The sequence below is a fragment of the Chiloscyllium plagiosum genome, unplaced genomic scaffold, assembly GCF_037043375.1.
Source record: "Chiloscyllium plagiosum isolate Xiang-an unplaced genomic scaffold, Cpla_swu_hap1 HiC_scaffold_1, whole genome shotgun sequence".
Lineage (NCBI taxonomy): Eukaryota > Metazoa > Chordata > Chondrichthyes > Orectolobiformes > Hemiscylliidae > Chiloscyllium > Chiloscyllium plagiosum.
Window position 1 is genome coordinate 146,966,634 of NW_028270139.1, and position 22,911 is coordinate 146,989,544.

The window sequence follows — 22,911 nt, forward strand, 5'->3', positions numbered from 1 at the left end:
GATTACATAATTGACATTAGACTAGCTTTTAATTCCAGACTGCCTTTCTGGAAGACAAGCTTGGCAGATGAAATTATTTTCTTTCCTCACAATATTTTCTGCATTTTTGAGTGTAGACTGAAATCGGAATAGAACTGTTTTAAAACCCCTGGTCTGTGGAAACAATTGCTGCACTTTTTAGAAGCATGTTACCTAACACTCATTGTAAGTGCTGGTATTTTGCTTTGTGCTTAAGCACTGTGGGAAGATTAGTTGAAGACACGTTCGGCCAAAGTATGAATGAAGAGTCAGCCTGTAACAAGTACAGGCAGCATGGTGGCACAGCTGGGCGGCAAGGTGGCACAATGGTTAGAACCAGTGACCCAGGTTCAATTCCATCCTCGGGTGACTGTCTGTTTGGAATTTGCACATTCTCCCTGTGTCTGCATGGGTTTCTTCTGGGTACTCCAGTTTCCTTCCCCAGTTCAAAAATGTGCAGGTTAGGTGGATTGGCTATGCTAAATTGTCCATAGTATCTAAGGATATGCAGGTTAAGTGGATTAGCCATGGGTAATGTGGGGTTACAAGGTTAAGTAGTGGGGTTGGTCTGGGCCGGATGCTCTTCAGAGTGTCTGTGTGGACTCGATGGACCGAATGGCCTGCTTCCACACTGTAGGGATTTTATGAAACAGCTAATTAAATTGGTGAATGATGACCAGAGATCTTCTGCCTTCTGCCTACCAACAACTATCTGATGAATTCTGAATATGTCAGTGTGTGAATGTTTGGAGAGAAGCCATCGCACCTGTGGAAAGGAAGGAGTTGCCCTTCCCTCTGCAGTGATAAAAACATGTCAAAGCTGAAAAAAGATTATTTCCTAACCTCTCCCCGACTCTCTCATCATCTGTTGCTGTAAGCTGTCACTTTTATCAATAAATGCGAGACTGTACAAGTACGAGCCAGTCATGTTGTGGCTCCTATAATCAAAATTACCTGGGGAAAGAAAATCAAGACGTATAAAGCATTTTGCACGAGTGAATTATGCATGCTTTTGTGCCAACTCTAGAAGTAAGGTTGATTGGTTAGTGAGGATTCAATGGGCTGAAGGCTCTCTTTTCTACAATGTAACTTGATGACTTTATGAGGAACTGCTAACCCTACCAAGCCAAAAAGGATCAATTCAGTGAACCGTGTGGACAGGGACCATTGAAGTATTCCTAGTCTTTCCTTTTGCCCATGGCAATCATGTTCTTTTCCATATACATATACGTGCACTGCAAATTTTATGAGGGTTAATGTTTATTAGTCAAGAATTATATATCAACAGTTCATATTTGTTTACCCATTGCTAGAGCCTATTTTTCTGCAATAAATTGTAATCATTGTTAAGTACATAAACCTCATCGGTGCTTTCTGTCAAGCTGCGATGAAATGACCGGGAAATCGGGGATTTTGCATGTTGTTATAAAGCCTTTAACTTTTGTAATAATTGTGAATAGTGGGTTTATTTTCCAGTGCAATGCCCTAGTGTGTTGGAACAACAGCAAGTTACAATTGGGAACATATTACTTGAAACAGATTGAATAATGACATTCAAAAGGAATTGAATAAAAACTTAAAAGACAATTTTACAGGGCTATGGTGACAGAGCAAGAAATGGGCTAATTGGATACCACTGTAAAAGAATAAGCACATACATGATGGGCTGAATAGCTGTTGTATTGCAAGATTCTGTTATTCTAGCACTTGTGAGAAAATTGCAACTCAATTGCATTCACAATCAGCAGCGGTTTAAAAATTTGCATACAGTCACAGTTATGATCCCAGCTGATGATACCACTGGCGAAGTCAGATCCCAAAATTGGATGTGGCCTGAGAGATGATTTTTTTTTCTGAACATGGTGGTCAATTACTGAAACATAGTCACATTAGACTGCAAAATTTCTTTAACAACAGAACAAAAGTTTATTATATTAAAGACAAAGCTTGGTTTGTTATTTTCTTACTTTTGTAGATATAGAACACCATTAAAAAAGTTTTAAACTATTCAGCAAAACAAAAATTTGACCTATTCCTCAACAACATTACTTTACTGTGCATCTGATCCAGAGCAATTACATCTTTATGCCAAATCTTTAAGTTTGACTGAACTGGTTTTCTCTTGTTTCAGTCCTGTGAACTGTGGAGTCTTCTTGCATGGAAACTCACAAACCTGAGAGTTTAGCTTTTCTCAGCTTACAATAACCTGCAGATTTCTCACCAAACACTCTTGGTCTATAAATTACATAACTAATGTTTTCTGCTGAACAAGCTTGTTTCCTTTAACTTCTTTGAAATAACTCCTTTCCAGGAAAGAGAATATTGCTTTTAACCTTCAGGTCTCCTCCAAACTCCTCTAAAAGTTTTCTATAACCAGGTTTCCTAAGAGTTGGAGGACTGCTTGAGTATAAAGAGGAACTCTAATTCTGCAACGTTAAAGTACAGTGGAGACATTAAGTAATTGGCATTCATTCCTTTAAAACTTGATGGTTGTGTAGCAAGTATTTGTATAATGAAGGGAAATATAGGCTAAAAAAAGAGTTAAGTTTGGAAATCAGTTACCGTTCAAAAGTTATTTGTAGTCAGTGTGCTTTTAAAAGAAGCCAGTGGAAAGAATGCAATGTCCTGAGCCAGAATTTTGCAATCATTTATCGAGCATAAGCGGCAGAGGTTTTTAAGTTGTCAGCAAAGTGCACTATATGAGGACAACTATCTGAAACAGGAACATGGAGTATTGTCGAGATGATGGGGGTTTCCATAAGATGTAGGAGTAGAGTTAGGCTCATTGAGACTGCTTCACCATTTGAGCATGGCAGAAATGTTTCTCAACCTCATTCTCTTTTCTCCATTACCCATGATCTCACTACTAATCAAGAAACCAACTATCGCTGTCTTAAATACACTGAACAACTTGGCCTTCACTGCCTTCTGCGGCAGTGCATTTTACTGATTCACCATACTCTGGCTGAAGCAATTCCTCTTCTTCTCAATCACAATTTAAAACAGTTGTCTCTTCACTCTGAGGCTGTGGCCAAGGGTCCGCGTTTCTCCAACCAGTGGAAAAATTTTCTCCAAGTCCATTTCACCATGGCCTCTCAGTATTCTGTAAGTTTCAATGAGATTCCCCCCTCATTTTTCTAAACTCCATCAAGTCCACACCCAGCAGAGTTCTCAATAGCTCCTCACATGGCAAGTCTTCATTCCTAGGATAATTCTTGTAAACCTCCTGTGGACTCTTTCCAACACCAGCAAATCCTTCTTTAGATACCGGGTCCAGAACTGCTCACATTATTCCAAGTGCAGTCTGACCAGAGCCTTATATAGACTCAGCAGTACATCTCTGCTCCTATACTCTAGCCCTCTTTAAATCTGAACTTGAATTTGCCTTCCTAACTGCCAACTGAATCTGCGTCCAGCAGATCTCGTCCACTTCACACACCTCCACCCTTGAACCTCAGCCCTCCATCCGCAACAAGGGGAGACCCACCTTTGTCCTCACCTTCCACCCCACCAATCTCTGGATACAATGCATCATCCTCTGCCATTTCTGCCATTTACAATCGCATCCCACCACCAGAGATATATTGTCCTCCCCATCCCTTTTCAGCAGAGACCATTCCCTCCACGACTCCCTTGTTAAGCCCACGCGACCTTACCAACCCACCCACCACTTCCAGCACCTTCCCTTGCCACCACAAAAGGTGTAAAACCTGCATCCACACCGACACCCTCACTTCAATCCAAGGCCCAAAGGATCCTTCCACATCTGGCAGAGAATTTTCTGCACCTCCAAACACCTTACCTACCATGTCTATTGCTCTCGATGTGGTCTCCTCTATATTGGGGAAGCAGGATGCCAACGTGCGGAACATTTCAGAGAACATCTCTGCGACACATGCACTAGACAACCCCACCGCCCTTTGGCCGATCACTTCAACTTCCCCTCACACTCGGCCAAGGGCATGCAAGTCCCGGGCCTCCTCGGGACTGCCAAATCCTAGCCACCCGACGACTGGAGGAAGAACACCTCGTCTTCCGCCTTGGGACCTTCCAACCACATGGAATCAATGTGGATTCTACCAGTTTCCTGATCTCCCCTCTCCCCACTTTATTCCCAGATCCAATCCTCCAACTCCAAATCCAAATTGATCATGTCCACTGGCTCTCCTTTGTCTAACTTGCTTGTCACCTCCTCAAAGAATTCTAACGAATTTGTCAAACATGACCTGGCCATACTTTACCATTCACTTCCAAGTACTCCGCAAACTTATCCTTAATAATGGGTTCTAAAATTTGATCAACAACCGAGGTCAGGCTAACTGGCTTAAAGTTTCCTATCTTTTGCCTCACTCCCCTTTCAACAAAGGTGTTACATTAGCCATTTTTCAGTCCACTGGAGCCCTATCTAACTCCTGAAAGGTCTCAAATGGTGACTTTCTTTCAACAATGGACCTCCTGCTAAGAGCCTACACTCAACCCCACTCAGTTTTGCTTGCTATCCCACCACTTTGGGGTTAATAGCAATCATGACAAGGGATGGGGCCCAAAAAAGGCCATGAATTGATAATTTGGGTTGGAGCAGGGGAGCTTTCTCACCAAAGACATAATCAGGGTGAAGGTGAGGTTCCTTGCTGCCTGATTAAATGTCTCCACCACTAAACTCACCATGAGGATAGGCCACAACATTCTGCTTGGATTTGTTTGCTACAGTTCCATCATCCTCCACAGGGTGAAGAATATAGTTAGAAACTTAAATAGACCACATCTAAAGTTGGTCTGAAGGGTAAACTACGGAAAAAGGGGGAGACAGATGTCGTGCTGAATATCAGCTGCAGTTAACTGCTTAAAGCTTCTTCACACCTATCAGAGGTATGATTATTCTATTGTGATCAAGAGACCTGAGTGAAACTAGTTCTATTCCTGCCAAATTCAAATCTGGCATAATGTAACAATAATGTCATTGATAAGCCTCACCCAAAAAGGAAGTGGAGACCTAATTGGCATGCAAAAGTTCTTGCCCAAATGATTTTATTGGTCGCACAACTTAACTTTAACTTCGAAGTGGAGGAAGGCCAAAACTGTGGGATTTTCAGCAGCTAAACCAAGATAGGTGTATGCTACCGGCCAACATAAACCCTAAAGCCGTGCATTCTTTTAACTAATCTTGTGCACCGGGAAGAGCAGTAGTGTACTCACCCTCAGGCCTCTCACAGAAACTCTTAACCTCTCTGGCCTCAAATTCATAAAAGCCAGCCATGCTGGGTTTCTCCAACAATTTCTGTTTTTGTTTCAACAGGGACTATAGGATTCAAGAAGGCAGCTGACTAACATCTTCTCAAGAGTAGTTAAGAGATGGGCAATAGAAGCTGGCCTAAATGTAGGTGTAGTCAGATGAATTCAATAAGAAATATGGAATTAAGAGTCTCATGCTGATCATGAATTCATTATCAATTGTTGGAAGAGCTCAGCTCAGTTGGGAGAGAAACTGCATTTCTTACCTGGTCTCGTCTACATGTCACTCCAGAGCCACAGCAACATGATTCACTCTTAGTTGGAACGGGCAATAAATGCTGGCCTAGCCAGAGATGCTGTCATCCTAAGAATGGACAAAAAACAGTTTTGAGCTCCATATCCTAAGGAAAGGAAGTTCAGAGAACATTGACAAGACTGAAACTGGTATGGACGTCTTTTGAACAGAAGTTGAGTAGGTTGGGCCTGTTTTTATTTGAATTTAGACGATGCAGGGAGGTCACTTTCCTTTGTACAAGAATCTAGAACCAGGAAGTATAACCTCAGTACAGGACCAGAGGCATAATCACAGAATAAGGAGTTGCACATTGAAAACAGAGGTGAGAAAGAATTTCTTCACTCTGAGGGTAGTGAATTTGTCAAATTGTTTACCGCAGAAGGTTGTTGAGGCTGGGTTGTTAAGTATATTCAAAGTCAAAAATCACACGACATCAGATTATAGTCCAACAGGATTATTTGAAACTGCAAGCTTTCAGAGCCCCCTCTGAGGAAGGAGTGGGCACTCCGAAAGCTTGCAGTTTCAAGTAAACCTGTTGGACTATAACCCGGTGTTGTGTAATTTTTGACTTTGTCCAGCATAGTCCACACTCGTACCTTCATACCAAGTATATGCAAGGCTGAGATTGACAGACTTTTAATCAGTAAGGGAACTAAAGGTTATACTGAAAAAGCTGGAAAATATTGTTGAGCTTTATTAAATCAACCATGATAACATCGAATGGTGAAGCACACTCATTGGGCAGAATAATCTCGGGGTCTGCTCCTACATCTTATTGTTTTATGGACAGTATGTATATATCTGGCCTAGATCAGTTTCCAGTGAATGGTAACTCGCAAAATATTGATTGTGGTGAATTCTGACTTGGTAATGACATTGAATGTCAAGGAAGGATGGTTCAATTCTATCTTGCTGAGATGGTCATTTCCTTATACTTGTATGGTACGAATGTTACTTGCCTATCTTCAGCACAAGCCTGAATTTTATTCAGATCTTGTTGCAAATATCTCAAGAAGCTCAGTCTTTTGAAAATTGTCTACTGAGAGAAGTCACCCCCACTACCATTATCAGATTATAGGTCTGACTTAAATGATAATTGTGCATAGCCCCAAGATTTAAATTATGTGAATTTCTTGCCAGTGTGATTCATTCCATATGCTGAAACCACTGGATATGCAAAGGCTTTGGATCCAGCAATAGTACCAAAGACTTTGCCAGCTTTATGTTGAGGAATCAATTTCAGCTGTTAATATCAAGACGTTATTTTTGTGAATCATGTGTCGTAGGTGTGTGTTTAGAGACTTTGATAGGAAGAACAGAGGCATTGAATATTTTCTAAATGGGAAAAGGCTTCTGAAATCTGAAGCTAAGTGTGGAGTCCTCGTTCAGGATTCTCTTAAGGTTAACATGCAGGTTCAGTTGGCAGTTCGAAGACAAGTGCAGTGTTACCATTCATTTTGGGAGGGCTGCTAAGGCTGTATAAGGCTTTGGTCATACCACATTTGGAATATTGTGAGCAGTTTTGGGCCTATATCTAAGGAAGGAGATGCTGGTATTTGAGAGAGTCCAGAGGAGGGTCACATGAATGATCCCGGAAATGAAGAGCTTGCCATATGAGGAGTGATTGAGCACTTTGCTGGATCTGCACACGATGGAGTTTAGGATGATGAGGGTAGATTCTCATTGAAACCTATAGAATACTGAGAGACCAGGATAGAATGGATACGGAGAAGATGTTTCCACCAGTAGGAGAAACTAGGACTCCTGGGCATAGCCTGAGTGTGAAGGGACACCCTGTAGAACTGAGATGAAGAGGATTTTCTTCAGAGAGATGATGGTGAATTTGTGGAACACATTGCCACAGAAGGCTGTGGAGGCTAAATTTTTGAGTTTATTTAAGACAGAGATAGAGAGGTCCTTGGTTAGTAACGGGATCAAGAGTTATGGGGAGAAGGCAGAGGAATGGTGTTGAGAAACATATTAGCCATGATTAAATGATGGACCAGCCTAAATGGACTGAATGGCTCAATCCTGCTCCCATATCTTATGGTCTTATGAATGGAGCAGGAAAGTCATGGTGATGTTGAACAACACTGAATGGGCGAAATAGGCTCAAATGGCCACAAGGCCTACGCTTGCTCCGACTTCAAATATTCTTATGAAAGGTAATGTTTGAGCTCTCCATAATAAGATTACTGAGTTTTTTAGGTAAATTGTGTTGTATCTGAGATATGTGAAAAGTGAATTATGGTATCTGTTTTTGGAGAGTTAGTTTTCTGCCAAAAAAGTCAGGTTACACAGAATTGCTTGTGCTCATTTACCTTTATGATTGGCATTTGTTAAATTCCTTTGATAATGAGGTTCCTATGTTAACCCTTTTTCAGTGATAAATGAGAAAGATAATTGGTCATATTAAACAGTAACTGGCTCACTGTCTCTACTGTTGCATAGGTATTAGAAAAGATATTGCCTGCAGCTTTCGTTTCTCACAGACTGCAGCATGTGGCCAAAACTTCATGCAATAAACATTTTTTTTTAATTATTTGTGAATATTCTCATCCAATGCCAATTGCAATAGGCTTGAGGCACAGATTTCACACTGAGGGGCATAATGTGCAAAAGGGAGTACCATCATCAGTATTTTAATTTTTATTTACCTTTCTCTAACTTATGCCTATCAGGAAATGCATTGTTTGCATAAGAGTATCAAATGAATTTGGAATGACAGAAAGCGATTATCTTTTGGGACTGACAGTTTGAGGCAATGTTGTGTATTGTTTTGCTTTGTAGATGCAGCAGAAATGATCTGCCTGGTATGACAGGGATACGTTGGATTAGATTAGATTACTTACAGTGTGGAAACAGGCCCTTCGGCCCAACAAGTCCACACCGACCCGCCGAAGCGCAACCCACCCATACCCCTACATTTACCCCTTACCTAACACTACGGGCAATTTAGCATGGCCAATTCACCTGACCTGCACATCTTTGGACTGTGGGAGGAAACCGGAGCACCCGGAGGAAACCCACGCAGACACGGGGAGAACGTGCAAACTCCACACAGTCAGTCGCCTGAGGCGGGAATTGAACCCGGGTCTCTGGCGCTGTGAGGCAGCAGTGCTAACCACTGTGCCACCGTGCCGCCCACAGTGGATGTAGTGCTATCTGTGAGACAGACATGACACAAGCAAAACTGAGTTTAGCGGCATCTGCATTCTTCTGTAATGCATCTACACCACAGCACATGTTAACACTGTTAGCAGGCTCAGTTTGTTCAAAGAAGTAGTTTAACTTTACCGTGCAGATTCACTATAGAGTCATAGAATTGTATAGTGTGGTTGCCCCTCAGGTCTCTTTTAAATCTTTCCCCCCTCATCTTAAATCTATGCCCTTCAGTTTTGGACTTTCCTACCCTGGCAAAAAGACCCTATATCTTCAGTAAATACTTTGTGCCTCATAGTTTCTTACAAATCTCCCCATAATGGCACTTAAATATTATGATTGAAAACAATTAGTTTTCCTGTTTTCTTAGACTAACCATGGCAAATTGACTAGTATGAAAGTTAACCACATAACTGAATGTTAATATCATTATAGTATCATTATAGTATCATGGACAATTCAAAGATGAACCAGAGACAGCATATGGAAAACTTATTTATTACACAGCAAATTGATGTATGTTGCCTGAAGAGTGATGTGAGCAGATTACATTGTAAATCTCAACAGGGAATTATTCTCAACAGGGAATAATTGAAGGCAGGATGTTGCTGGGAATGGAGGGATTGAGTTATAAATGTCAGCTGGATAGGCTGGGAATTCTTTCACTGGAATGTAGCAGATTGAGGGGTAACCTTTTGAAGGCTTATAAAATCACGAGGAGCATAGATAAGGTGAATTGCAGTTGTCTTTTCCTTCTGGATGGCAAGTTCAAAACCACTGGACATATTTTTAAGGTGAGAGCAGAAAGTTTTAAAAAGGACATGAGGTGCAATTTTGTTTGCACAGAGTCATTCATGTGTGGAATGAACTGCCAGAGGAAATGAAGGATGCAGGTACAGTTACAACATTTAAAATACATTTGGCTCAGTACATGAGTAGGAAAGATTTGAAGGGATATAGGCCAAACGCAGGCAAGTGAGACTGGTCAGCATGGACGAGTTGGACTGAAAGTCCTTTTTCCATGCAATCTATTAAATAAATTACATAGTTCCAGGGAAAGAGCAGAGGATTAAGACTAATTGGATAGCTCTTCAAGAGCTGGCACAAGAAAACTCTGCTGAACAGCCTTCTTCTGTATTGCATCCTGTGATGATGAAAATTCATGCAAAATCATATAATATTGATGTTGAATATTTCTACATCATTAGCTATGAAAAAAAATATACTCTGCTTGTTTACTTTCATATAATCCACTGAATATAAAAATGCTCAGTTTAACAGTGGACAGGTGGAAACTGAATAACCTTTAATTAGATCAGTTGGGAGAAGGTACTTTCAGTATTTACCTAGCCTGACCTCAACTCCCACATCATTAAGGTGCATACTGCACATGCAATGAGACAATTAGATATGTACATGAAACATGGTGTGCTTTATATTTAATGTTATAACTGTTATTTAGAACACTGTGTTTAAACCTTTACTCCTGAGATCATTACTTTTCTCTGTGTAGAGTTTTTCCTTATTATTAAAACATGAGAACAGACTATGAAATTCTTCTCTTTCAGTCTGCATAGAGTTTCTCTAAAGACATATCACACTTGTTCTGCTGTCTCCCACAGCCTTTTATGTTCTTCAAATGATCATTCTTTAATCCACTATTAGTGACCAAATTATGACAAAGCATCTCACATTTACATTTTACATTTATGTAACATTTTGTAAATGAAAGACCTAATTTTAAACAAGCAAGCTGGGGGAAAATTCCATATCGATTCCATGCTCACCAGGCATGATCTTTGCCTTTTTCTAGAATTACCACAGCTCTGCCACCAAAGTTCGAGTAGTTGTCGGGAGCCCCCATTGGAACTCAACTTGTACAAATCCATTGATGGCGTGGGACCTTGATGGCAGAGCCAAATGGGTGTTCCAACCCCTCACTGTGTTAGGAACAGTTACCCAACATTGATTAATTGGACAGGTAATGATCATAGAACATAGAACAATACAGCGCAGAACAGGCCCTCAATATTGCGCCAACCTGTGAACTATTCTAAGCTCATCCCCTACACTATCCCATCATCATCCATGTGTTTATCCAAGGACTTTTTAAATCTCCCTAATGTGGCTGCATTAACTACATTGGCAGGGAGGGCATTCTACGCCCTTACCATTCTCTGAGTGAAGAATCTGCCTCTGACATCTGTCTTAAATCTATCACCCCTCAATTTGTAGTTATGCCCCCTCATACAAGCTGATGTCATCATCCTAGGAAAAAGACTTTCACTGTCTACCCTATCTAATCCTCTGATCATCTTGCATGTCTCTATCAAATCCCTTCTTAGCCTTCTTCTTTCCAATGAGAACAAACCCAAGTCTCTCAGCCTTTCCTCATAAGAGCTTCCCTCCAGACCAGGCAATATCCTGCTAAATCTCCCCTGCACATTTTCCAATGCTTCCATATCCTTCCTGTAATATGGCGACCACAACTATACACAAAATTCCAAGTGCTGCTGCACTAGCATTTTGTATAGTTGCAGCATGACATTGCGGCTCCAGAACTCAATTCCTCTAACAATGAAACCTAACACACCGTATGCCTTCTTAACAGCACTATCAACCAGGGTGGCAACTTTCAGGGATCTATCTACATGGACTCCAAGATCCCTCTGCACATCCACACTACCAAGAATCTTTCCATCGACCCAGTTCTTTGCCTTCCTGTTAGTCTTCCAAAGTGCATCACCTCATACTTAGCTGCATTGAACTCCATTTGCCACCTCTCAGCCTAATTCTGCAGTTTATCCAAGTCCTCCTGCAACCTGTAACATTCTTCCAAACTGTCCACTACTCCACCGACTTTAGTGTCATCTGCAAACCTACCATTCACCTATGCCTGCGTTTAATTCATTTATAAAAATGACAAACAGCAGTGGCACACCACTAGTAACCGGACTCCATGCTGTCTTCTTTCAGAAATCCAGTTTCTAATCCAAATTGCTAAATCACCCTCAATCCCATGCCTCTGCATTTCCTCCAACAGCCCACCATGTGGAACCTTCTCAAAGGCTTTACTGAAGTCCATGTACACCATGTCAACTGCCCTACCCTCATCTACATGCTTGGTCACCTTCTCAAAAAACTCAATGAAGATTGTGAGACATGACCTGCTCTTGACGAAACCATGTTGATTATCTGAAATCAAATTGTTGCTTACTAGATGATTATAAATCTTATCTCTTATAATCCTTTCCAAAGCCTTTCATACAACAGAAGTAAGGCTCACTGGTCTATAATTAGCTGGGTCACCTCTACTGCCCTTCTTGAAAAAGGGGACAACATTTGCAATCCTCCAGTCCTCTGGTACTAAACCTGTAGTCAATGACGACTCAAATATCAAAGTCAAAGGCTGAGCTATCTCCTCCCTAGCTTCCCAGAGAATCCTCGGATAAATCCCATACTGCCCAGGGGACTTGTCTACTTTCACTCCTTCCAGAATTGATAATACCTGTGCGTAACTAATCTTGATCCTTTCTCGTCTAATATCTCGTATCTCATTCTTCTCATATACAATATTCTCCTTTTCCTGAATAAAACTGATGAGAAATGTTAATTTAGCACCTCTCCGATCTCCACAGGGTCCACACTCAACTTCCCACTTCTGTCTTTGACTGGCCCTATTCCCAGATGGAAATGTGTTGCTGGAGAAGCGCAGCAGGTCAGGCAGCATCTAGGGAACAGGAGAATCGACGTTTCGGGCATTAGCCCTTCTTCATCCATTCCTGAAGAAGGGCTAATGCCCGAAACGTCGATTCTCCTGTTCCCTAGATGCTGCCTGACCTGCTGCGCTTCTCCAGCAACACATTTCCATCTCTGATCTCCAGCATCTGCAGACCTCATTTTCTCTTCAAAGATTGGCCCTATTCCCACCCTAGTCATCCTTTTATTCCTCACATACCTATAGAAAGCTTTAGGGTTCTCCTTTATTCTGCCTGCTTAAAACTGCTCATTCCTCTCTTTGCTCTTCTTAACTTTCTCTTTAAATCCTTCCTGGCTAACCTGTAACACTCCATTGCCTCATCTGAATCATCTAGTCTCACCAACACATAAGCCTCCTTCTTCTACTTAACAAGAAATGCATTCGGCATCCAGTTAAGAATGACAGTCGTGTTCTTAAAACTGTCGGGCAAGTATGAGACCCACCAGATGCAGGAGATGGATTCTACTCTTGACAGTGAAAGGAGAGTGAGAGAAAAAGAGAGAGATACAGAGAGAGGTCACTACCATCTTGAGATGGCTTCTCAGCACTTGTAAGATGTTTGAAATAGATAATAACCACATATTCTGGATCACCATTGTGGAGGGGAAATGTCTCCGGATAAGATGACCTGCAGCTGTAGCTTTGAACCAGTAGACAGCCACAATAATGAGTCAGTCTGGACTTCTGAACTTACTATATACATCTGGGAGACCACCTCCATGCATCTGATGCGAGAAGAAACATGCAGGTAATTTGAAAATTTTCAGCTGGCCTCTGATTTAATTTACATTTTTATTACTTGCACAAACTTCCTTTCTCTTGTAGAAAGGTAGCCATTTTAAATCAATTTCTTCAAAATTGCTCTGGAAAATGGCAAGATAGTGCCTGCAAACTGGTGTGCTGATCGACTGCACAAAAGTACATGCCCACCACAATTCATGCACCCATTGACCCCTGAGAATCATTCCCCTGACTTTGTAAGGAGGTAATCCGTTGTACAGTATGGAACATTGACATTGACATAACCATACGAAAGTGACAAGCAAAGTAAAGCAGACGAACACAGAATAATTCACAGGTAGTCTTTTGTTGTTGTGTACAATTGATAATGTTTTGTAAGCTGAAGCAATTCCGAGTCAATTCACCAGGTTTACATCACATCTGGATGTTTGACAGTAAAGAAAAACAGTGCTGGCAAAATTAAATGTCACATTCTTCAGACAAGCTTCTAAATAAAATGTGTTATCTTCTTTCAGACTGGGAGGAAAGAGAAAGGTGACCCACTCAATGCTGCCATTGAAAAAATGACAAAGAAAACAAGGGATCTGCGACGACAGGTATGCTCTCTGCAATCGTCGACCTTCGGTGTGGAACGTATGGTGATAGTTGAATGAATGTACTTTGGAGACTTGACATTTTTGTAAAATTGGTCCAAGTATTAATTAATTTCAAATATCATTCTCAAGGGTAGGGTCAACCTCCTCCATTTCCTGCTTGAGAGAAAGATTGCAGTCTTTACTGCAGCACCACCTATCTCTGTAGGGCCAGGGAAAATCTTTAAATTATTCTTGCACTATCTTTATATTCTAAAGTGATTCAACACTTAAACCACTTGGGTTATGGTCAGAGCTGGGAAACTGTCATTTAACCTCGGTGACCTGCTGACAGACAAACAGGATTAATGTCTCCATTGCTGCACACACTCTCTGATTTTTGCAGTAATTGGCAAAGAGTCATATAGTCTCACACACAGAGGTCATAAGGCTGAAGAGCATGAGAATTGAAAAGTCAAAATGATTTGGGCAATTGCACATTGTTGGATACAATGATGGAAGCTTTGCCCTGGAAATACTTAAGAAAGGCAGGAAAGCTAGAAAAATGTTCTTATTTGCTCATCAGTGCTAAAATGTGTGGAGACTAAGGCTGGAGAGTAAGCCTAAAAGGAGAAGTATCATCTTCTATCTGGACAGGCATGATGCAAAAGATGACAGTTTCCAGTTCAGCTGCCTAAGTAGTTACAGTTACATTACTCTGGGATGTTTCATAATGCTGCAATGTCTGTTACTTCATTCAAAAGATTTTCTCTAACTGATGGGTTCTAATCGCAAGCAATATTTGTAATGCAAACAGAAAATATTACATGAATTCTCAAATGTTATAATTATCTTTTTTAAAAATTGCATATTATAATATATATTACATGGCTAAAGTATTAAATCAAATTGTAGGCCCTCATATTTATAAAACAGTGTTCTATTTTGGGAACATTAGCTCTGGATCTTGTACTTATTGGCACCTCCCACCCCCCTTGACCATTCACCTCCTTAAATAGTCCCACTTTGACCTCAAATAATATGTGAGAAGCTAATGGTTCTATCACCAATGTCGAGGCTCTCTGAGGCTTTAGCTGCTTGATTCCTGCTACATCTTGCCAAGCAAACCAAACATTCCTTAATGCCTGTGCTGGTCTAGTATTCTGCTCATCTTCACACTTGTTAGCCTTTTTTTCTATTTGCCCCAAACTCCAAGCTCATATGAGATCTGTCTTCTGCTGCCTTAATCCCATTTCTACTGAATCCTCAACTTCAGCTTTGTGTCCTTATTACATGTTAGATGGTACTGTGAATGTATTTTTTCGACCTTCCAAAACTTACCTTTCCAGTGTCTTTAGAATATGGTGGATCTCTCAGATGTATGCCCATGTATCTCACAACAGTCTGTTTGACTCTTCCAATCAAGTCCCCCATCCTCTCTTGAGTTAAATGTTGAGAGGTATTCCTGGAGTTATAGAGTCATAGAGATGTACATCATGGAAACAGAACCTTCGGTCCAACCCGTCCATGCCGACCAGATATCCCAACCCAATCGAGTCCCACCTGCCAGCACCCAGCCCATATCCCTCCAAACCCTTCCTATTCATATACCCATCCAAATGCCTCTTAAATGTTGCAATCGTACCAGTTTCCACCACTTCCTCTGGCAGCTCATTCCATACACGTACCATCTTCTGTGTGAAAAAGTTGCCCCATAGGTCTCTTTTATATCTTTCCCCTCTCACCCTAAACCTGTACCCTCTAGTTCTGGACTCCCTGACCCCAGGGAAAAGACTTTGTCTATTTATCCTATCCATGCTCCTCTATAAGATCACCCCTCAACCTCCGATGCTCCAGGGAAAACAGCCCCAGCCTGTTCACCCTCTCCCTATAGCTCAAATCCTCCAACCCTGGCAACATCCTTGTAAATCATACTTGAACCAATTCAAGTTTAGAGCTTCTTTCCGATAGGAAGGAGACCAGAATTGCATGCAATATTCCAATAGTGGCCTAACCAATGTCCTGTGCAGCCGCAACATGACCTCCCAACTCCTATACTCAATACTCTGACCAATAAAGGAAAGCATACCAAACGCCTTCTTCACTATCCTATCTACCTGCGACTCCACTTTCAAGGAGCACTCCAAGATCTCTTTGTTCAGCAACACTCTCTAGCACCTTACCATTAAGTGTATAAGTCCTGCTAGGATTTGTTTTCACAAAATGCAGCACGTCACATTTATCTGAATTAAACTCCATCTGCCACTTCTCAGCCCACTGGCCCATCTGGTCAAGATCCTATTGTAATCTGAGGTAACCTTCTTTGCTGTCCACTACACCTTCAATTTTGGTGTCATCTACAAACTTACTATCTCTTCTGCTCACATTCAAATAATTTATGTAAATAACAAAAAGTAGTGGTTGTAATGCCCAACATTCGAATGACATATGTGATCATGTGACTTATATTATGATTTTACGGCACTTAATATCTGCATAAAGGTTATTTTAGTTTTTGTTGAGAATTTTGGCTTATGTTTTTAGACTAGTCAGTGTATGTTTTGCAAGGAGATCCAAGAACCACCAGGGCACCCAAGAGCAGGCAAAACGGAAAACCAAAAGTTGGGAAGAGAGGACAGCATAGAACATTTTCACCTTCCCAAACCACCATTTGCATATTTCAGATCCACAATTTCAGCAACCAAACTCACCTCCCATTGATAGCCTTGGGTCAGAATAGGGGCATATCAGAATTAAGAAATCAAGTACTAACTTTGTTGATGTTAGCTATACACTTTTATGCTTTAGGCAATTCTAGGCAATGATCACAAGAATAGAATATCCATCGCAAAGCTTACAGATGCCATCATGAATTTACAGGACAGAGACATTGTGATTCACTCAAACTCAGAGGCACTCCCTCTGATTGTAATGTATAATAGCAATGTTACTTTACTGGAAGATAGTTGTACAAGTCCCTATGAACACACCTGCCTGGGAGTCACACTGAGACAGAGATGGAATTGTCAGTAGCTGAGGTTCTGAAGCTGAGGTTCCCCCACTTATCATCTCATGGCAGTGTGGACAAAAGGAAAGTTCTATCTTTGAGCTCCTAGGTTGCTAGGCAGCAACTCAGTTTACTGGAAACTCCTGGTTATTTGAAAAGGGTTGAGAGTCTGGCGAACCATATCTGGCTTCAGATCTGAATTGTGAGGGAGTCACATGGCATCATGCTGTAACTCTATTTGCAGTGTTGCAAAATCTTAGGAAACGATACGCACTGGTCCCTGCTGTTTCCAGGAGTTTTGGGAGAAAGTTGTGAAGCTGTTCTTCAAGTGAGGTGAGATTACTTTCACCCCAACTAGATTCCAACGAATCCTTACAGTAGGATTGTCCTCTTACCGACTCAGTCAGGATTTAATGTAGAACTGTGGTTGGCATGCAGAGTGTGGTGACACATCTAGTAAAGAGAAATTAATTTCATTTGGGGAGGACAAACTCTGAGAAGATGATAAACCTTGGGAGACTAGCTCCATCTTAAAACAAATATTTGCATATTCAATATAGCCTTGGTAGACAGGGGTTTGACCTAGGAAACCTCACTCTTAAGTTTCTCAGTCTAATAGAATAGACACATGCTTGAGATAGACGATGATGAATAAGGTTCTTTTATATTTACCCTGTAACCTTTAGTGGGGATGTGTTATGCAGAATTTGTATGTACATGTGCATGTTAAGCTAAATATGCTAACTGGAACTTGAGGGCATGAAGGCCACAATGTTAGAAATGTGTGAACACCATGACCCACAGATTCATTTACCATTTTTGCCAATAATGGGCTGCCGGTCTAAGGTAGTAATTTACCAAACAAGACCATGGCAGTACTTAGCAGTATAAGAATGAGATATGGTCTGCTTTAACTTAACTCAATTAAAGTTTTTTTTTAATGCATAGATAGAATGTCAATCTGAGAAAACAATCTCCTGATTGAGATCATTCATTCAGTCTAGTTGTACTGCCAAACCTTGAGCTTTATATCTTTTGCAATATACAAGCAAAAGACCACTTGAGTGCAGACCAATCACATTTAATGATGTGATTATGAAGCTCAGATGCTGGTTGCTGACAAATGACTGCCCTAATGTTAAATAATATGCTTAGCTACTACAAATGTTGAACAGTATTTCTGGTATGTGTTTTAACATTTGATGTAATTTGAATGTCAATTCATTAAGAAGCACTGTAAATGTCTTATTGATTTTTTTTTGATATTACCGACCCAAAGTGGGTCAAAAAGAAATTGAAAATTTATCATCTTACATCATTGTTGAAATGACAGTTTTATTACAGTAAACCAAAGCTTTCATATGAGTTGACAGTTAATCGGAAACTACATGTAGCCTACCCTGGTATATCTATCTAGTTAAATGTACTTTGTAGAATCATGTAGGGATTCTATGATTCTCCCCAGGTATATTTACCCAGATGCACAGGCATATTCTAATTTGCATCAATATCTGGCATGTTATGTATTGGTTGAATATCATTATTATCTGGCAGGAATTGGGATCTTCATAGGCTTTGATTCCTTGAATTTCACTGTTGAGAAACATAAATTTGTACAAGATAAATATATTCCTTGGGCCTAGATTCCTTTTCATTTATGTGTTATGTTTTCAAGAGACTTTCCATTTACTATTGGCCTCCTTTAAACATGCCCATTCTTAAATTGTTGGTTTGTGGCTTTTTCTATAAAACACATGCCATGTTGAGGAGAATTCTGAAGTGAGACTTAAGGCATCTCATTTCCCAGTGTCTTATCTCGAAAGTTTACTGATATACCTGAACAGTTTGTGCTTCCTCTTCCCTCGAACTGTTCTTCAGAAGTCATTAATTATGTATCCTTAGTGTACACAGACCCCCTTTGCAGGGTGACTCAGGCAACTGGCACCCCCAGTCAGGATATCACGTATTCAGTGTAGTTATAAATCAGTTGCTGATTGGATCAATAGGAAACCAAGACAGCCAAGTGCTTTGAATTACTGCACATACCTCTCTTTCCACAATCGTTGTTCAAAATAAAATTATTCAACTTATGATCACAGCAAGCTATTGTTTATCTTAATTAACAAATTGATCAGAATCCATTTCCTGATTTCTGTCAACTTGATTAGGTAGGTCAAAAATATCTTGGAGTATAACAGTGATTCATCAAACTGATCATGATCAAGTATGACCTATAAACTGGTAGGGAGCTTTAACAATGATGCATTTGAGAATTTGTCTAGACAGGGCACTGACCTATATTTATTTCATCAGCACATTGTCTAATATCTTTATGAATTCCAATTTAGAACCATGAGATCAGCATAATTTGCAGGGTTAAGAAATAAGACAGCTGGAGGTAGTTGCCTTAGAGAGGGGGCATTGGACATGCACCAGAATGTACGTGGGTTTGCGTAATTCAGCTATGAAGACAGATTAGCTGGGATTGTTTTCTTTGGAGCGGAGAAGGCTGAGATGAGGAGGATCTGATTGAGGTGTGCAATGGTCTGAGAGGCATTGACAGGGTAGAAAGGGAGAACCTTTTCCCATTAGTAGAGGAATAACCAGGTAAGGAGGTTTTGTAGGGAATTTGAGGGAAGTTATTTACACCCAGTAATTGTGGGTATCCAGAGCACATTGCCTAAAAGAGTGATTGAGCAGGAACCCTCAAGACATTTATAAACTATTTAAATGAACATTTGAAACACCATAGCATTCATTGTTACGGGACAAGTGCTGGAATCAGAAGGACACTTGATGAATGACGTGGACATGAAGGGCCTCTTTCCATTGCTGTAAAAACTCTATGATTCTCTGACAGAATCAGGGATTTGAGAAATTAGAAGGGAAATTTCAACTAGAATGTAGGGGAAAAGATATAAATAGGAGAAGTAGATTCTAATTATAATGGTGATTTTTGTTTAGGGTAGCTGCCTCCTTGACTGCAAAGTCCCTCAGCAAAAATCCAGCTGCCCAGGAGGGGTAACACATTAGTGCAGCCTTCACTAGTTCAAATTGGACCCTTCAGCTTTCAGATAAGAAGTCTCTGATTGATCAGCAGTTCTGTCATCCCAGCAAAGCCACGATCAAGTCCTTCAAAATGAGAAGCTCAGTTTATTCCATGGACCATCTAGAGGTCCCCAGCAGGCTGACTGCAGAGGGGACACAGTCAAGTCTTAGAGGCCTCGGTTGGAGAGATAAAGTGGATGGAGGGAGGGTGTGGAGGTTATGACCTAGGAGGTGCTGTCCATAATAGCCTCAGGTAACTCCCTCCCCATCCCTATCAAAAGAGATGGACCAGCAGAACATGCAGTCAAGCTGCTCATTCAGCTCCCCTGACAACTTACCTCCCAAACTGGATAGAAGCTTTAGGTAGAAGAGAGTTCAAACCCTTAGGGAGCAGTTAATGGTCCACTTGAAGGACTAAACATGGTGGAAAACTGGCAAGCTGCCTGACACCTTACGCAACTCATATTTATGGGGCAGGTTGTAGTTACCTAAATTGACCCTCTGCTTTATTTTACAATGCCTCTTGTTCTTCCCAGCCTTCAGTTATATAAGGGGAGGGAGGGGATTATATACACCTTCTGGAGTTATTAGATCTAATAAAGAAGCCATTTGGCTTGTCAAATCCATGCTGGCTCTCTATATGGATCAATTCAGTTCCACTGTCCTATTCTGTTCGTATAGCTGACATGTTAATTATTTTTTGAGGCATCCACTCAATTTTCTTTTTCATCATTTCCACTTCTCTTGTTTTCACAACAAATTCAGCCCATTGGCGCTTGCTACACAGAAAACAAAATGTATTTTTTCACAGCTTCCTTAAATCTTGCTTGAACAGTTGTGGTGCCCTTATTGAAGGAAATAAATACTGGCAAGAGATATAGTCAAGAGAGGGTTCACCACATTAATCCTAGGTATGAAGGGATATTTTATGATAAGAGGTTGAGTAGGTTGGATCTATGCTCAGTGGAGTTTAGAAGAATTAGAGGTGACATTATTGCAGCAAATAATATTCTTAGTGGATTTGACAGGGTAGATGTGGAGAGATTGTTCCCCCTTGTAGGAGAGCCTAAGGCCAGAGAGTATTATCGTAGAGTAAGTATCGTTGACCATGAGAAAGAATTTGTAGGGGCAAAATCTGTAGGGGCAAGAATATTAACTAAATCTATTGTAATATTCTAAAACTCAATCATTCCTTCTCTGAACTTCCTTTGGTCCAAGGAGAATAATCCCTGCCTCTTTAACCTGAAAATCCCAAATTCACACCTATCATTGATTCACCCCTTGCTTTGTGGGCGGCACGGTGGCACAGTGGTTAGCACTGCTGCCTCACAGTGCCAGAGACCCGGGTTCAATTCCCGCCTCAGGAGACTGACTGTGTGGAGTTTGCACGTTCTCCCCGTGTCTGCGTGGGTTTCCTCCGGGTGCTCTGGTTTCCTCCCACAATCCAAAGATGTGCAGGTTAGGTGAATTGGCCATGCTAAATTGCCCGTAGTGTTAGTTAAGGGGTAAATGTAGGGGTATGGGTGGGTTGCGCTTCGGCGGGGTGGTGTGGACTTGTTGGGCCGAAGGGCCTGTTTCCACACTGTAAGTAATCTAATCTAATCTTAACAAAAACCTATCAACCTCTGCCTTAAAAATACTCAGTGACTGTGTTTGCACCACCTTTCTGGATGGGAATTCCACATTCTGAGAGAAAATTATCATTAGATTAGATTACTTACAGTGTGGAAACAGGCCCTTCCGCCCAACAAGTCCACACCGACCCTCCGAACAGCAACCCACCCAGACTCGTTTCCCTACATTTACTACTTCACCTAACGCTACGGGCAACTTAGCATGGCAATTCACCTGACCTGCACATCTTTGGACTGTAAGAGGAAACCCACACAGACACAGGGAGAATGTGCAAACTCCACACAGACAGTTGCCCGAGGCGGGAATTGAACCTGGTTCTCTCATGCTGTGAGGCAGCAGTGTTATCCACTGTGCCACCGTGCCATCCAAATGAAGCATTGAAAGCTGAGGGATGACCTCTTAGAGGTTTATAAAATCTGTAGGGGCATAGATAAGATGAATAGCTAAGATCTTTTTCCAAAGGAAGGGCAACCCCAAAACTAGAGGGCATAGGTTTAAGGTGAGAGGTGAAAGATTTAAAAGGGATCTCTGGGGAAACCTTTTCACACAGAGTGATGAAGATATGGAATGACCTGCCAGAGGAGGTAGTAGAGACAGGAATAGTTACAACATTTGAAAGACGTTTGGACAGGTACATGAATAAGACAGGTTTCGAGGCACATGGACCAAATGCAGACAAATGGAACGAGTTAAGTTTGGGATACCTGGTTGGCATGAACAAGTTGGACCGAAGGGTTTGTTTCTGTGCGGTATAATACTGTGGCTCTATCTACAATATTTTGCTTTAAAGGATAATTTGTCAAGGGCTTTATTACATATTATATAGACAATGTCCACTACATTTCCTTCATTAACCTCAGTTTTTACAGTACCTATTGTGAATGTCTTGGATGAGGGAAAGTGAATATATTATCATGAGGTTTGTAGATGACACAAAAATAGGTGGGAAGGCAAGTGGTGAGGATGACACAGATTTTACAGAGGGATGTTGGTAGGTTAAGCAAGTGGGCAAAATCTGGGCAGGTGAAATGTAACGTGGGAAACTGTGAGATTATGCACTTTGGCAGGAAGAATAGAGGAGCTGAATATTATTATTTAAATACAGAAAGACTGCAGGCATTTGCTACACAGAGGGACTTGGGAGTTCTCATGCATCATTCCCAAACGCTAACGCCTAATTTTATTGGGTAATAGGGAAGACAAATTTCAAAAGGAGTTGAATATAAAACCAGGGATGTATTGCTGGAACGAAACAAGGCATGAGTCAAATCACAGATAAAATATCTTGCTTGAACAGTTGTGGTGCCCTTATTGAAGGAAATAAATACTGTCAAGAGATATAGTCAAGAGAGGGTTCACCACGTTAATCCTAGGTATGAAGGAATATTTTATGATAAGAGGTTGAGTAGGTTGGATCTATGCTCAGTGGAGTTTAGAAGAA

At 41.0% G+C, this 22,911-nt stretch overlaps 1 protein-coding gene across 1 annotated transcript in view; it reads left to right on the forward strand.

Moving 5' to 3' along the window:
* Positions 1-22,911, forward strand: part of ctnna2 (catenin (cadherin-associated protein), alpha 2) — a 1,293,121-nt gene that overhangs the window by 682,910 nt on the left and 587,300 nt on the right. The window contains exon 8 of the mRNA XM_087995417.1: positions 13,724-13,804. Coding sequence (XP_087851543.1) covers positions 13,724-13,804 — 81 coding nt within the window. The remainder of the gene's footprint in view (positions 1-13,723; positions 13,805-22,911) is intronic.